The 13,573-nt window shown below is 34.3% G+C and overlaps 1 protein-coding gene across 1 annotated transcript; it reads right to left on the bottom strand.

The window, feature by feature from the left end:
• Positions 1 to 1,401: 1,401 nt before the first annotated feature.
• Positions 1,402 to 2,169, bottom strand: LOC134702628 (zinc finger protein 239-like). Its single transcript, XM_063563386.1, has one exon. The coding sequence runs from the start codon at positions 2,167 to 2,169 to the stop codon at positions 1,402 to 1,404; it is 768 nt and encodes a 255-aa protein (XP_063419456.1).
• Positions 2,170 to 13,573: the final 11,404 nt, after the last annotated feature.

The following is a 13,573-nucleotide window of genomic DNA, read 5'->3' as shown; positions in this document are numbered from 1 at the left end:
ATTTTACCAGCAAGGATCTATATGTTATATTAAAATATTGACACCGGAGGTGTCAATGTGTCTTGGTGTCGAAGTATTTATAAAAATTCAAAATTTGAAAAGGGAACTTACGTTGAAATTATTTGCGATTTGTTTGATAGCCTATCCGTTTTTGCTGGTGCACTGCCAGTGTTAATTTTATCTGTTGAAGAAGTTTTCTGAATCTCTCTCCAAGTTCTTAAATATGCCTTACTTAATTGTATTTCGGCATAAAAAAGAACTTAGAAAAATATCAGATTAGTCAATCGTTCTGGTAAACTAATACAGTGTTATTTACAAGCACTGATAGTACAGTCAGTTATACAGGGAGTTAAAACGTTTTCATGATCTAAGCTGGTCCCCTGCTGGCTACTACACTATGTTCGTAGAAAGTAGATACCAGTTTAATAAGTGAAACCTTTCTGAACCGGAAACCCATAAAAAATTACGTCAACAAAAAACTATTTAGGCGCCCTAAATACGATTTGTGAAATGATGGCTATATTTATCAGATAAGTATATTACAGTTTGAACTGAAATGTTTATTGCTAATTTTAAATCATATTAAAAGATAAAAGTTTATTGAGACAATCTATAAATACCATTTTTGAGAAAGTCAACACCAGAAAATAAATAAAAATGAAGAAAATCCTTGAAATTATGTATTGACTATTGGAACTTGTGCACATCATTATGCACTGACCATTCAACTTGCATGTATTTAGAGAAAATCAGAGGAGGTAGGGAAATGTCCTTGTTTTAGGAACCAGCTGTTTTTTTACTTTAATGGGGAAAAAAGAAAAAGGGGGGACATGCTTTTGCAAGTTTTGGTATGTGAGATACAGGGGTTGAATATGGAACAAAGGGAGGGGGAGAATGTGAGAGAATTCATGATTTTTTTTTACAAAATAACCGGATTTGGTAAACGAACCATATTTTGGGAACCAGCAGTTTTTTTTAATTTGAGGGACAAAAAGGGGGGGGCCATGCTTTTGCAAATTTTGGGATGTGAAATATAGCGGATTGTGGGGATATGAAAATGAGTGAGGGGGAGGATGTCAGATGTGAGAGGAATAATGGAAAAAAAATACAAAAAAGCAGGATTTTGGAAATGAACCATATTGTGCCCCTAACCTGAACTTAGATATTACACATTGCTTTTCTTTATGAAAGTATCAGTCAATGGCAGATTTGTATCGGGACATATGTTTTGCACCCCCCCTTTGCCCTGGGTGCCCTGGGTTAGCACCCCCCCTTTCGAAAATTCCTGCATCCGCCCCTGCCAGTTGTACCCATACGTCACATTTTAGGTCTTCTTTTATCAGTATGTGTTTTTGTATGTCTCAGACAATTACTTATTCTGCCAACTCTTTTTTCAAAATATCACATCTTATCTTTCCAAGTATGGATTTTCATGTGTTTATTGCGATTGCTTTTGTGACCAAATGCTTTACCACATACATCACATCTGTAAGGTTTTTCGCCAGTATGTGTTATCATGTGTGTACGACAAGAACTGCTTTGGCCAAATTCTTTTTCACAAATATAACATGCGTAAGGTTTTTCGCCAGTATGTTTTTTCATGTGTACATTATAGTTGCTCTTGGCACTAAATTCTTTACCACATTCATCACATTTGTAAGGTTTTTCACCAGTATGTGTTCTCATGTGAATTAGACAACTATCTTTTTTGCCAAACTTTTTTTCACAAATATCACATTGGTAAGCTTTTTCGCCAGTATGTGTTCTCATGTGAGTTAGACAATTACTTTTTCTGCGAAACTGTTTTCCACAAACATCACATCTGTAAGGTTGTTCACCAGTATGCTTTCTCATGTGAATTCGACAGGCGCTTTCTCGGTGAAACTCTTGATCACAAAACACACATTTAAAATGTTTTTCCCCAGTATGAATTCTCATGTGTTCATTATAGTTGGCTTTCTGACCAAATTCCTTATCACATACATCACATTTGTAAGGTTTTTCGCCAGTATGGATTTTCTTGTGTATATTATAATTGCCTTTGCTACTAAATTCTTTACAACATTCATCACATTTGTAAGGTTGTTTACCAGTAAGATTTTTCATTTGACGTAGACTAGAACTTTTTCGGTGAAACTCTTTGTCTGCAGTAGCCTCTTTACTGGACATAACTAAGTGTTGCAGTCTGTTCACAGATGTGTTTTTTTATCTACAACATACAAATACCAATTTATTTAAAGATGGTAGGTAAACTATGTAATAATTACAACTATAAGCAGTATGTATTGTGTGCATACATTTGTACTAGAAGTCTGATTTTTTTTTCATTTATCCCTGTTCAGGAGCACCTGAGAGCACCGCGGTTTTTTTTTTGTGGGATTGGTTTCCCTTGATGGACCGCTGTTTATCTTGTCGTCGTTTCGTAGTTTTCCAATGCTCGCCGACTCGGTTTCGACTTTATTGAAAGTGAATGTTTCTTTGTCATCATTGGTCTCTCTTTTAACAAATAAACTAGAATATTGCGGATACCTTTTTTTTTTTTACAAAAACAGATTATGTCATTTCTTTTGTTTGAGTACCTCTTAAAAAACTACAATTTCGACCAAAAAAAGAAAGAAAGAGTTTAAGGTACAAAACTTTGATAATGGGACGTAAAAGAAATTATGTTTTCTGGTCTGTGCGTCAGTCCGTCTGTTCGTTCGTCCGTCCATCCATCCGTTCGTCCCGCCGAGAAGTTTTTCATGAAGTTGAAGTCCAATCAGCTTGAAACTTAGTACCAATGTTCCTTGTGATATGATCTGTTTAATGCCAAATTAGAGTGTATACCCCGTTTTCACGGTCCACTTAACATGGAAATGATAGTGCAGATGGGGCATCCGTTGACTTAGGACACAACATTTTGTTATTGGTATAAATATAGATTTTGCTACCGTTAATTAAAAGCAGACTAGATACTATTGTTATATACATATGCACTTTAATGGATCTACCATCTGTCGACGCATGTATCTTGGCGTTGAACAAGGTAATGGTTTTCTCTAACTGTTTACTATGACGTCTTTCCACTACATCCATCCATTGTATGTTGGATCTGATTGATAATTTAGTCTTGATGCACGATTTTTGTCGAGCCTGCAACTTTTGTTGCAGAAAGCTCGACATAGGGATAGTGATCCGGCGGCGGCGGTGTTAGCTCACTTCTTAAAAGCTTTATATTTTAGAAGGTGGAAGACCTGGATGCTTCATACTTTGTATATAGATGCCTCATGTTATGAAGTTTCCGTCAGTCACATGTCCAATGTCCTTGACCTCATTTTCATGGTTCAGTGACCACTTAAAAAAAAGTTCAGATTTTTTGTAATATTGAATTCTCTCTTATTATAAGTAATAGGATAACTATATTTGGTATGTGCGTACCTTGCAAGGTCCTCATGCCCGTCAGACAGTTTTCACTTGACCTCGACCTCATTTCATGGCTCAGTGAACAAGGTTAAGTTTTGGTGGTCAAGTCCATATCTCAGATACTATAAGCAATAGGGCTAGTATATTCGGTGTATGGAAGGACTGTAATGTGTACATGTCCAACTGACAGGTGTCATATGACCTTGACCTCATTTTCATGGTTCAGTGGTTATAGTTAAGTTTTTGTGTTTTGGTCTGTTTTTCTCATACTTTATGCAATAGGTCTACTATATTTGTTGTATGGAATGATTGTAAGGTGAACATGTCTAACGGACAGATGTCATCTGACCTTGACCTCATTTTCATGGTTCAGTGGTCAAAGTTAAGTTTTTCAGTTTTGGTCTTTTTATTTGATACTATAAACCATAGGTCAACTATATTTAGTGTATGGAAATATTTTATGAATGATATATTAGTCGCGCAGGTTTTATTTGACCTTGACCTCATTTTCACGGTTCATTGCTCAGTGTTAAGTTTTTTGTGTTTTGGTCTATTTTTCTTAAACTATAAGTATTAGGTCAACTATATTTGTTTTATGGAAGCATTGTTAGCTGTACATGTCAGCCTAGCATGGTTCATCTGACCTTGACCTCATTTTCATGGTTCATTGGTCTTTGTTTAGTTATCTTGGTTAATGTAACGTTTATGTGACAGTTGTAATAAAGCTTTATACTTAGGACTATCAACATAATATCAATGATTAGTAAAGAAGGCGAGACATTTCAGTGTGTGCACTCTTGTCTTTATTGGCTTTGAACTAGCTGTCACTGACTGCGAGTCTTCTCAGATATGTACTTTTTGTTGTTGGAATGTACAAGTACCATGTCAGGTCCATGTGTTTTGTTATATGAATTTAGCCTTTTTTAACACAATTTTATAAAATTGAGAATGGACATACAGTTCGTTCATATGCTATGCTGTTACATCACTGTCCGAATTAAGGGTAGGGTTGAGATTCCGCTAACATGTTTAACCCCGCCACATTTTGTATATATTTGTCTGTACCAAGTTAGGAGCCTGTAATTCAGTTGTCGTTTGTTGCTGTGTTAAACATTTGTTTTTCGTTCAGTTGTTTTTACATTAATATACATGTAGTTTTGTCGTATGGTTTCATATTTGTGATTTTGGGGTCTTTCAAAGCCGACAAAGCGGTATGAGCTTTGCGTATTGTTGAAGGCTTTACAGTGACCTATAAAGATCTGTTAATTTCTGTGTCATTTGTTCTTTTGTGCAGAGTTGTCTAATTGGCAATCATACCACATCTGTGTTTTTATGGTGTTATACACCTTACATACAACATGTACCCTGGTTGATGTAACACAGGAGGATGTTATACACCTTATATACCACATGTACCCCGGTTGATGTAACACAGGAGGATGTTATACACCTTACATACAACATGTACCCTGGTTGATGTAACACAGGAGGATGTTATACACCTTATATACCACACGTACCCCGGTTGATGTAACACAGGAGGATGTTATACACCTTATATACCACATGTACCCCGGTTTGATGTAACACAGGAGGATGTTATACACCTTATATACCACATGTACCCCGGTTGATGTAACACAGGAGGATGTTATACACCTTACATACAACATGTATCCTGGTGGATGTAACACAGGAGGATGTTATACACCTTATATACCACATGTATCCTGGTCGATGTAACATAGGAGGATGTTATACACCTTATATACCACATGTACCCTGGTTGATGTAACACAGGAGGATGTTATACACCTTACATACAACATGTACCCTGGTTGATATAACACCAGAGGATGTTATACACCTTATATACCACATGTAACCTGGTCGATGTAACACAGGAGGATGTTATACACCTTATATACCACATGTATCCTGGTGGATGTAACACAGGAGGATGTTATACACCTTATATACCACATGTATCCTGGTGGATGTAACACAGGAGGATGTTATACACCTTATATACCACATGTACCCTGGTTGATGTTTTTCATGAAGTTGAAGTCCAATCAGCTTGAAACTTAGTACCAATGTTCCTTGTGATATGATCTGTTTAATGCCAAATTAGAGTGTATACCCCGTTTTCACGGTCCACTTAACATGGAAATGATAGTGCAGATGGGGCATCCGTTGACTTAGGACACAACATTTTGTTATTGGTATAAATATAGATTTTGCTACCGTTAATTAAAAGCAGACTAGATACTATTGTTATATACATATGCACTTTAATGGATCTACCATCTGTCGACGCATGTATCTTGGCGTTGAACAAGGTAATGGTTTTCTCTAACTGTTTACTATGACGTCTTTCCACTACATCCATCCATTGTATGTTGGATCTGATTGATAATTTAGTCTTGATGCACGATTTTTGTCGAGCCTGCAACTTTTGTTGCAGAAAGCTCGACATAGGGATAGTGATCCGGCGGCGGCGGTGTTAGCTCACTTCTTAAAAGCTTTATATTTTAGAAGGTGGAAGACCTGGATGCTTCATACTTTGTATATAGATGCCTCATGTTATGAAGTTTCCGTCAGTCACATGTCCAATGTCCTTGACCTCATTTTCATGGTTCAGTGACCACTTAAAAAAAAGTTCAGATTTTTTGTAATATTGAATTCTCTCTTATTATAAGTAATAGGATAACTATATTTGGTATGTGCGTACCTTGCAAGGTCCTCATGCCCGTCAGACAGTTTTCACTTGACCTCGACCTCATTTCATGGCTCAGTGAACAAGGTTAAGTTTTGGTGGTCAAGTCCATATCTCAGATACTATAAGCAATAGGGCTAGTATATTCGGTGTATGGAAGGACTGTAATGTGTACATGTCCAACTGACAGGTGTCATATGACCTTGACCTCATTTTCATGGTTCAGTGGTTATAGTTAAGTTTTTGTGTTTTGGTCTGTTTTTCTCATACTTTATGCAATAGGTCTACTATATTTGTTGTATGGAATGATTGTAAGGTGAACATGTCTAACGGACAGATGTCATCTGACCTTGACCTCATTTTCATGGTTCAGTGGTCAAAGTTAAGTTTTTCAGTTTTGGTCTTTTTATTTGATACTATAAACCATAGGTCAACTATATTTAGTGTATGGAAATATTTTATGAATGATATATTAGTCGCGCAGGTTTTATTTGACCTTGACCTCATTTTCACGGTTCATTGCTCAGTGTTAAGTTTTTTGTGTTTTGGTCTATTTTTCTTAAACTATAAGTATTAGGTCAACTATATTTGTTTTATGGAAGCATTGTTAGCTGTACATGTCAGCCTAGCATGGTTCATCTGACCTTGACCTCATTTTCATGGTTCATTGGTCTTTGTTTAGTTATCTTGGTTAATGTAACGTTTATGTGACAGTTGTAATAAAGCTTTATACTTAGGACTATCAACATAATATCAATGATTAGTAAAGAAGGCGAGACATTTCAGTGTGTGCACTCTTGTCTTTATTGGCTTTGAACTAGCTGTCACTGACTGCGAGTCTTCTCAGATATGTACTTTTTGTTGTTGGAATGTACAAGTACCATGTCAGGTCCATGTGTTTTGTTATATGAATTTAGCCTTTTTTAACACAATTTTATAAAATTGAGAATGGACATACAGTTCGTTCATATGCTATGCTGTTACATCACTGTCCGAATTAAGGGTAGGGTTGAGATTCCGCTAACATGTTTAACCCCGCCACATTTTGTATATATTTGTCTGTACCAAGTTAGGAGCCTGTAATTCAGTTGTCGTTTGTTGCTGTGTTAAACATTTGTTTTTCGTTCAGTTGTTTTTACATTAATATACATGTAGTTTTGTCGTATGGTTTCATATTTGTGATTTTGGGGTCTTTCAAAGCCGACAAAGCGGTATGAGCTTTGCGTATTGTTGAAGGCTTTACAGTGACCTATAAAGATCTGTTAATTTCTGTGTCATTTGTTCTTTTGTGCAGAGTTGTCTAATTGGCAATCATACCACATCTGTGTTTTTATGGTGTTATACACCTTACATACAACATGTACCCTGGTTGATGTAACACAGGAGGATGTTATACACCTTATATACCACATGTACCCCGGTTGATGTAACACAGGAGGATGTTATACACCTTACATACAACATGTACCCTGGTTGATGTAACACAGGAGGATGTTATACACCTTATATACCACACGTACCCCGGTTGATGTAACACAGGAGGATGTTATACACCTTATATACCACATGTACCCCGGTTTGATGTAACACAGGAGGATGTTATACACCTTATATACCACATGTACCCCGGTTGATGTAACACAGGAGGATGTTATACACCTTACATACAACATGTATCCTGGTGGATGTAACACAGGAGGATGTTATACACCTTATATACCACATGTATCCTGGTCGATGTAACATAGGAGGATGTTATACACCTTATATACCACATGTACCCTGGTTGATGTAACACAGGAGGATGTTATACACCTTACATACAACATGTACCCTGGTTGATATAACACCAGAGGATGTTATACACCTTATATACCACATGTAACCTGGTCGATGTAACACAGGAGGATGTTATACACCTTATATACCACATGTATCCTGGTGGATGTAACACAGGAGGATGTTATACACCTTATATACCACATGTATCCTGGTGGATGTAACACAGGAGGATGTTATACACCTTATATACCACATGTACCCTGGTTGATGTAACACAGGAGGATGTTATACACCTTACATACAACATGTACCCGGGTCGATGTAACACAGGAAGATGTTATACACCTAATATACCACATGTACTCTGGTGGATGTAACACAGGAGGATGTTATACACCTTACATACAACATGTACCCGGGTTGGTGTAACACAAGAGGATGTTATAAAACACTAGAAAATATCCTGTAATCATATAAAGCATCAAAACAAATAAAAACATTGACAACAGTAAGGCTGAACTCATCAGATGGATACATCTAACAAAAATCTATGATTATTTCAAGAAAATTATCAATGCATATGAGCATATAATATAAAAAAAAAAAAAAGATGTGGTATGATTGCCAATTGCCAAGAGACCATGTGACACAGAAATTAACAACTATAGGTCACCGTACGACCTTCAACAATGAGCAAAGCTCATACCGCGTAGTTAGCTATAAAAGGTCCTGAAATGACAAATGTAGAACAATTCAAACGAGAAAACTAACGGCCTAATTTATGTATAACTAGAGGCTCCCAAGAGCCTGTGTCGCTCACCTTGGTCTATGTGCATATTAAACAATGGACACAGATAAATTCATGACAAAATTGTGTTTTGGTGATGGTGATGTATTTGTAGATTTTTCTTTACTGAACATTCTTGTTGCTACAATTATCTCTATCTATAATGAACTTGGCACAGTAATTACAGTGGAAAACATTTTCTAAAAATTTACAAAAATTGATGAAAATTGTTAAAAATTGACTATAAAGGGCAATAACTCCTTAAGGGGTCAATTGACAATTTTGGTCATGTTAATTTATTTGTAGATCTTACTTTGCTGAACATTATTGCTCTTTACAGTTTATCTCTATCTATAATAATATTCAAGATAATAACCAAAAATCTGGAAAATTTCCTTAAAACTACTAATTCAGGGGCAGCAACCCAACAACAGGTTGTCCAATTTGCCTGAAAATTTCAGGACAGATAAATCTTGACCTGATAAACAATTTTACCCATTGACAGATTTGCTCTAAATGCTTTGGTTTTAGAGTTATAAGCCAAAATCTACATTTTACCCCTATGTTCTATTTTTAGCCATGGCGGCCATCTTGGTTGGTTGGCTGGATCACGCCACACATTTTTTTAACAAGATACCCCAATGATGATTGTGGCCAAGTTTGGATTAATTTGACCCAGTAGTTTCAGAGGAGAAGTTTTTTGTAAACACATGAAACAATTACAAAAATTTAAGAAAAATGGTTAAAAATTGCCTATTAACGGCAATAACTCCTTAAGGGGTCAACTGACAATTTTGGTGATGTTGACTTATTTGTAGATCTTATTTTGCTGAACATTATTACTGTTTTTAGATAAATCTTGACTTGATAAAAAATATTAATCCATGTCAGATTTGCTCTAAATGCTTTCGTTTCAGAGTTATAAGCCAAAATCTTCATTTAACCCCTATGTTCTATTTTTAGCCATAGAGGCCATCTTGGTTTTTGACCGGGTCACTGAACACATTTTTTAAACTAGTTACCCCAATGATGATTGTGGTCAAGTTTGGTTAAATTTGGCCCATTAGTTTCAGAGGAGAAGATTTTTGTAAAAGTTAACGACGACGGACCAGGGACACCAAGTGATGAGAAAAGCTCACTTGGCCCTTTGGGCCAGGTGAGCTAAAAATAGATGTTTCTCATTGCTTTTAACCGTATAAGAATGATTTTATGTGCATCGAATTAGTAATCAAACGATTTACCGTAGTTTCACTCACATTGTTGAAATTTTTGTTCTTTAACTAACGAGTACACGTACAATGCATGTGTTGTCAATCTCTAGCTAGGGGTTAAATTGAAGTTCACATGAATACAGATTTAAAGAGGTCGACTCATTCACTTGCAAGTGAATAACTAATTATCAATGTTTCTTAGCGCAATTTGACAAAATTGAACCTTTTTGGCTGCAAAAAGCGTATTGTTATTTCACTATTTCACTTTCATTATTGATTGAACAAAAAAAATCTTTAGATTTTTTATAAATACAAATACAAAAACCATGAAAGAGGATCAACATTGATACATAAGGTTTTAAGTACAGCTCTTTGTAAGAACCAGGCAGAGTGCAATACATGAATGTTTCAGATTTTTTCTATAATTGGCCTAGTAGAAGCAATAAATGAATACTGCTCAAAAAATAATAATCCTCTATTTATGTTTTTTTTTACATAAATTTCTATTTATGCAATTTCAGAGTGGATGTTGATATGGATAATATGTGTTTCCGTGGTAACAATTGAAGTCAACAACACTTGACGATTGTTATTTAAAGTTTGTGTTAGATTTTATGTATTTTTTTATCGGTTATGAAAAATTCAGGACATTTAAGCTCTTAAACTGCAATATTCTGCAAATAAAAACTCCGTTTCCAAGGAAAAAATCGGTTGACATGCAATTTTCACTAAAATTAAGCTTAAACCAAGTTCTATCAATGTTACATATGAAAATTAATGAAAAATGCATGATTCTATTCATAATCAGGCTCTGAAATGTGGTGATTTAGCTGATTTTTGAAAGATTTTACCAAGCTTAACAACCAAAAAATGGTGTGTCCGTTACCATGGCAACCACTCATATTTTCCCACTCAAAATTATTTTTTGAGCAACATTCATTTATTGCTTCTACTAGGCCAATTATAGATAAAATCTGAAACCCCCCATGTATCACATGTATATGGCACTCTGCCTGGTTCTTATAAAGAGCTGTACTTAACAAGTGAATTAAAATGTAAGTTACAGATGGCATCACCTTGCCAAAATTTAACAATGAACACAAAAAGAAAACATTTACATCATTCGATTGTCAAGTCTAAAAATAAACTCTGTACTTCAGAATCATAAAATTTACTAATTGTTAATATACTGCATCCACATAATAGTACATACTGGTCATATATATATATATATGTTATGTACAAGTTATCATTTTGTACAAATTATAATTAGTACAAAAATATTGTACAAATTATAATTTGTATTTTGACTTTGTACGAATTGTAATTTGTACAAAAAGTGCTTGTACAAATTACAATTTGTACAAAATAGGACAAAAATTCACTTATATATAAATAACTTGTACAATAATTTTTTATACGGATTTTGGCGAAAAAAGCATTGATACACATTATTGAATTGCTACGTACTAAATGACCTGAAAGTAAACCTAAGTTACATAATTCAAAAGTAGATCTTTATCAATTGTTAGAGCAGGTGATATAGTGATTTATGGAATCAGGTATTGCAAACCATCTTTTGACTCTCAAATCGATAACGACCTGTTTTACAGGCATTTTAACTGTTTCATATAGCGAGCGTTGAAGCTCAGGAACTGTTGCTGTGAATAAACATGTGTATTTAGTTGCTTCAGTCAGACTTTTAGACAAAATAAATATCCCAGAAGATTAAACACCCCATTTGGTTAGGAATATGACTATGCTAAAGTCAGGAATATGTCAGTTGTTGTTTTGCCTTTTTTTATCATTGTTTTTTTTCAACAATATGAAATATGAAATTTTACAAATATACCCCGTAATCGTTTGCAAAGTTTCTAAATAAAAAAAAATACCTCAAAATAACGATAAGAACTAATCAAGCAGTACTATTGAATGATATTTTTTTTTTAAGAAAAAGACGTTTATGTATTAAAAATTTGAAAAAAATCCTATTTGTTTATTTTTTTTTCTCTCAAAAATTTCAAAGATCAACCTGCCTTTTGTAGTAAGTGTTGTGTATAAACGGTGTATTATGTTAATAAGGTTTAGTGTGTTGTCAGTTAATTACAATTCTATTGTGTGAATCATTGCATTTTTCACCAAAATTCGTATTTAAAACTGTTGTACAACATGTACAAGTTATAAGTGAATTTTGGTCAAATTTTGTACAAATTATAATTTAAACAAAATGATAACTTGTACACAACATATACACTCAATAGATAGACCATCTTACATCATAGTACTATCTTACTACACCATAAAAACCAATTATACCAAGCATGTTTCATTAGATAGACCATCTAACATTTCTGTTTTGTTTGATTAATCATTCCTAATGGGCTTTGCACATTATTTTTTCTAAGTGTTATATGTTTTAAATTCTATTTCAAACTTAATTATCTTTTTCAATTAGAGCATTCATTTTTTTGCATACACAAGTCCAAGTTCACTTTATTTCATTCTTCTAAATAATCAAAATTTGTATTCATTGAAATGTATACTAAAGTAACTCAACAGTATAACCAAAATCATACATAAAATAGTGTAAATATACTATAATGTTGCAAAGCATAAGCCAATAAATACAGAATAAAGGACTCTTTGTTTTTGATACTGACTTTATCACTGTGTTATATCAGGTGAGCCCGAACCTGAAATTTCACAGTGATAAAGTCAGTATCAAAAACAAAAAGTCCTTTATTCTGTTTATCGGTAATTACGAAAAAATAAAAATATTTACAATAAAAAAGCAAATAACAAATGAACTATATTGCGTCGAATTACAGCGATTCATACTTGACGTCACAGGCTGCATTATGTCATTTGAAATTTGGTCACAGTGTAGTAATCATAGCGTTCTTTGCACAAAATATTGAAAATGAAATATTGCATGTGTTTTATTAATTTTGTTTTGGACACTGTAACAATTCCGAATATAAGCGGTTAGTCATATTATTTCTATTTTGTCACAAAGCACAGAATGATAGTGATACGATATGAGACATCAGATTAGTTATTGTTTTAGAATTTCAACTTCAAGCTCAATTTTTTTTTATCAATCTTTGGCTTATGGACAATGATGGATAACATTTATCTTGTCTGATATTATACGCTCAGCGTTCATCCTGACAACAACCACATTGATTTCAAATCATTTTTGGAAAGCACTGTGTAATTTAGTCCAAACAATTATGACATCCCAGTTCTCCAATTCATCTGAAAATTTCAGGGCATATAGATTTTTACTTGATAAACAAGTTGTCCCCTTGTAAGATTTGCTTTGAATGCTTTGGTTTCAAAGTTATAAGCCAAAATCTACATTTTACCCCCATGTTCTATTTTTAGCTATGGCAGCCATCTTGGTTGGTTGGCTGGGCCACCACACACATTTTTTAAACTATATACCCTAATAATGATTGTGGCTACATTCGGTTTAATTTGACCCAGTAGTTTCAGAGGAGAAGATTTTTGTAAAAGATTGACTTTGGCAAATTGTTTGATCATGTTGATTAATCCCTGAGCATTGGAATGAGTTACATGAGTTAGTTTATTGCATTTTTCTGTTGCACAGAATATTGACTAAATCTATTCTGTTATAAGGTTTCGTCACACACTTTCTTGGCTACTCAT

Source organism: Mytilus trossulus, unplaced genomic scaffold (genome assembly GCF_036588685.1).
Source record: "Mytilus trossulus isolate FHL-02 unplaced genomic scaffold, PNRI_Mtr1.1.1.hap1 h1tg000584l__unscaffolded, whole genome shotgun sequence".
Classification (NCBI taxonomy): domain Eukaryota; kingdom Metazoa; phylum Mollusca; class Bivalvia; order Mytilida; family Mytilidae; genus Mytilus; species Mytilus trossulus.
This window is presented reverse-complemented; position numbering and strand designations above follow the sequence as displayed.

Coding starts and splice junctions, on each gene's coding strand:
- LOC134702628 (XM_063563386.1), bottom strand. CDS start 2,169: ATGTCCAGTAAAGAGGCTACTGCAGACAAAGAGTTTCACCGAAAAAGT.